The 4,198-nt window shown below is 34.7% G+C and overlaps 1 protein-coding gene across 2 annotated transcripts in view; it reads right to left on the reverse strand.

Moving 5' to 3' along the window:
• Nucleotides 1-2,715: 2,715 nt before the first annotated feature.
• LOC137642161 (organic cation transporter protein-like) overlaps nucleotides 2,716-4,198 on the reverse strand; it is a 72,717-nt gene continuing 71,234 nt past the window's right edge. For both annotated transcript variants that reach the window (XM_068374698.1, XM_068374697.1), the window contains exon 13: nucleotides 2,716-2,980. In XM_068374698.1, coding sequence (XP_068230799.1) covers nucleotides 2,774-2,980 — 207 coding nt within the window. In that variant the 3' untranslated portion in view covers nucleotides 2,716-2,773. The remainder of the gene's footprint in view (nucleotides 2,981-4,198) is intronic.

Consider the following 4,198-nt stretch of genomic DNA (forward strand, 5'->3'; position numbering starts at 1 on the left):
AGAAAATATTTTAGTACTGGTGATGATATTGTAGGATTAATTGTTAAACTAGATAAAAAGTGTAAACTGAAGACATTCAAACGGATGCATTAACAACATCCCAAAGGAATTTGCTGAACGAAACAATCTTAAGATTATGAACATTTTAAAGAAGGAACATACAGTAGAATATAGACATGGAGAAACAAAAAACCCGTAGTAGGGTGGCCAGGGCACCAGTTACCCGTTGAGATACTACCGCTAGAGAGTTATTGGATCCTTTGACTGGCCAGACAATACTAAATTGGATACCTCTCTCTGGTTATGGCACATTTTTCGTTTGCCTACACATGAACTGGATAGACTGGCCTATTCTTTACACATTCTTCTCTCTCCTCATACACCTGATAGCACTGAGATTACCAAATCATTCTTCTTTGCTCAAAGGGTTAACTAATGCAATGTAATTGTTCAGTGGCTACTTTCTTCTTGGTAAGGGTAGAAGCTACTCTTTGGCTATGGTTAGCAGCTCTTCTGTGAGAAAGACACTCCAAAATCAAATTATTATTCTCTAGTCTTGAATAGTGCCATAACCTCTGTACCCTGATCTATAACTGTCTTGGGTTGAAATTCCCTTGCTTGTGGGTACACTCAGGTACACTATTCTTTCTTGTTTGTCTTCATCCTATTTTTCTAAGTTTTTATAGTTCGTATGTGAAATGTCAAATTAAATGCTGTTACTTCTCTTAGAATATTAAAATATTTTATTTTAATTGTTCATTGCTTCATGGTTGCAGAATTTCCAGAAAGGAACAATCTTAAAATTATGAGGACCATTTTTTAAAAGAAGGAACATACAGTAGAAAGTAGACATGGAGAAGCGAAAAACTAAATAGGTTCTATTCTCAGTAAAAAGGTTAAATTATTTGAAGATGTAACAGTGTTAAACAAATTAAAATCTTGTGACCATAAAATGGCGAGAAGCTAAATTTTTCTAGATCTAAGGAAAGAAAGCGAAGAACTAAATTTAAGAAAGAAAATATACACTTCTGTAATAAGAGCAAAATCTGATGACTTTAGCTGAACAATAGATACTCCCATCTACATGATGAAAAATAAGCAAGTAAAAAGGAAATGAACAGTAATTTAACAAATTTTTTATTGGAATCCACACTAGAGATACGTGAAAAATATCCCAAACATGATTAAAGAAAACTATCATAAACATACAAAAACATAATAGAGAAAGATTGATAATGAGGGTAAAATCCATGATTTAATAGAATTAGCAAACAAACAAAATACCCAAAACATTTGTAAACACAATCAGACCAAACTGAGGAAACATCAAAGAATGGAAGAAGCATCAAATTGATGAAAAGAAGACCTAAAGTAGGGTTCCAGCAGATGTTTGTTCTAAGTGATGAAAATGGAAATATTATCATCAAAAGAGATGAAGTGATAAGAATTGCTAAGCATTTCTATGCAATGCTATACAATAGTTATATAGGAAATAATGAAACACCTGAAGCGGTACCATACGTAACAATAGGAGATGTGAAGATAGCATTAAAAGGCATGAAAAGATGCAAAGCAGCAGGAAAAGATGGCCTAACAATTGATTTAATAATAGACGGAGGATATTTGATAGCAGCAAAACTTGCTGACAAACCACCATGTATGGAATCTATCGACTTTGAAAAGGCTTTTGATTCTGGCAAAACTTCAGCAGTAATGAAAGTCCTTCTAAAACAAGGAATAGATGAATCTTATGTTAGAACACTTGAAGATATCTATAAGGGAAGTATAGTAATTCTAAAACTATTTAAAGGCATTGAGGAAGGAGTTACACAGGGAGACCCAATCTCCCTAAAATATTCACAGGCCCCCTAGAAGAAGTTTATAAACATTTGGATTGGGAAAATATAGGCATTAACATTAATGATGAATATTAAGATTTGCAGATAACATAGTTATGTTTCGTGAACCATGGAAGGAATTTCAAAATATGATAGAGAATTTGAATAGAGAAAGCAGAAGTGTAGGATTTAAATAAATGCGAGTATCACTAAAATAATTTCATCGATAATGCAGAGACAACAAATAATGGTTATGGACAAACCTCAAAGCATTGAATATACGTACCTTAGACAGACAGTAATTGTTTCCCCAGGACATGTTAATAACCTTTGGCACTGAGCCTTATACTAACTAACTCGCTAAATAAATCTATCTCTTTTGTCGGATTAGCCTTGTAATCCTTAAATAGTAAAATGAGCGATGACCATGTAATTTTATCCTTCTTTTTCAATCAGCCTGATGCCCCACACTAACGACTATTTTTTCTCTCTCTCTCTCTCTCTCTCTCTCTCTCTCTCTCTCTCTCTCTCTCTCTCTCTCTCTCTCTCTCTCTCGCTCTCTCTCTCTCTCTCCTGCTATAGCAGTAAATTACATAATATTCTTTTATCAGTAATTTTTCATGTCTAATTCAAAATTATTAGAGTATTACATTGCCATCTAAACTCCATCCCAACCATTTTTTCTCTCTCTCTCTCTCTCTCTCTCTCTCTCTCTCTCTCTCTCTCTCTCTCTCTCTCTCTCTCTCTCTCTCTCTCTCTCTCTCTCATTATATACTAATTTGGGTTCTGTTCTTTTGAATGAATACATTCCATAACCAGTACTTACGTGGTATAAACATGGGACTGAAATAAAACAGACGTAAAACAGCAATTGGATTTATGCATTTTTATCCACTATAGTGATTCATCCTATTTTCTTCTCTATATGTAAATAACTAAACTTTGGAATCTGAAATTTTATTTTCCTCTGCAGTGTTTTTCTTGTCTTTATTCGCCAGTTTGTTACGCCTCTTGTTCTCGACGTCCTGTAGAGTATCTGGCAGTGGTTTGTTCCGGGTTTCCGGCAGCGCAAGAAGGGTTAAGCTGCCGAGCAAGCCGGAGACACCGAAGAAAACGCCACCAGTCCACCATGCATATTTGGCCTGTGGATGGAAGAAAGTGTCAATAACTCTAATTACTCTTTTTTCTTTCTTTGGTCATTCGATGTTCAATATTAAAAAACTTTACTGGAGACGCAAGTTTAAAGAAATTTCAAATTTATCTACTGTAGTTAGCTAAACTTCAAGACATTATGTGATTCTGTACTTGTTGCGATTATCTTTAAAGGGAGTATATTATATTTACGATCTAGAATCATTTGCGTCGATTGGTAATATATCAAGGAAGGACATTAAGTGCTTACTGTACAATGTACAGTGTACATGAATGGAGGAGTGGATCGAGCAACCAATCACAAAGTGTGAAGGTGTAGACTATTCCAGCAATATGCAGTGGGAATGGGAAAGAACTGTAGAGAGATTACTGTATATTGGACATCACGAACCAGACATTCAATATCAAAAGGAGAAAAGATTAACACCTTTAAATCTACAGCGTAGATTGAATGAATGGCTCCTTTCAGTACCATTCATGGTGTAAGCTACACGCAACGGGGAATTTGCCTCGTATGCATTCACAACCACGAAGGATTTAGGATTTCGTGGAGACAGAATTACCATAGGATAATTCCCTATTCATGTGGAATCGCCTTCAGATTATCTTAATGGTTGTAGATTAAAAAGTACAAGACAAAATTGAATCTGAGTTTTGAATTGAATAGTAAAGACTTAGTCAACATAATTAATAGTATAGCAGAGAGGTTAGTGGTAAGAATGATCGAAAGATCAGTCGGATTAATGGTGGATGATAGCTGTCAACATTATCAAAAGAAAGAAGAGTTTAGAATCTCTACAGTTAACGATGTACGTAAGACATATCGATGATGTGAATAGAAATTCAATTCGAATAGATTCTCAACAGAGCAGTGAATGGAGCTGCATGGAAGTCCGAGCACCAGATGATGAAAGAAATAATATAGAATTACTAATGATTGGCATAAGAAAAAAATAAAAGAAGACTTCAGAACAGCTTACATAACTTAATAATCTGTAACTAGCATTTTCTAGAACGATAAAGTATGAATTTTAAGTGATCTGAATACGATGAGCAAGAAGAGCTTTCAAAAGGAACAAATTAAAAGGCCCATTGTTAGATATACTAAGAAAATTATTAAAAGAGCAAAATAGACACTGGGTTTGCAAACCACAAGAGAGAAATGGAGAAAATTATTGCGATCTTTAACCATGTCCCGTCATGGACTA

This window comes from Palaemon carinicauda, chromosome 6 (assembly GCF_036898095.1).
Source record: "Palaemon carinicauda isolate YSFRI2023 chromosome 6, ASM3689809v2, whole genome shotgun sequence".
Taxonomy (NCBI): Eukaryota; Metazoa; Arthropoda; class Malacostraca; order Decapoda; family Palaemonidae; genus Palaemon; species Palaemon carinicauda.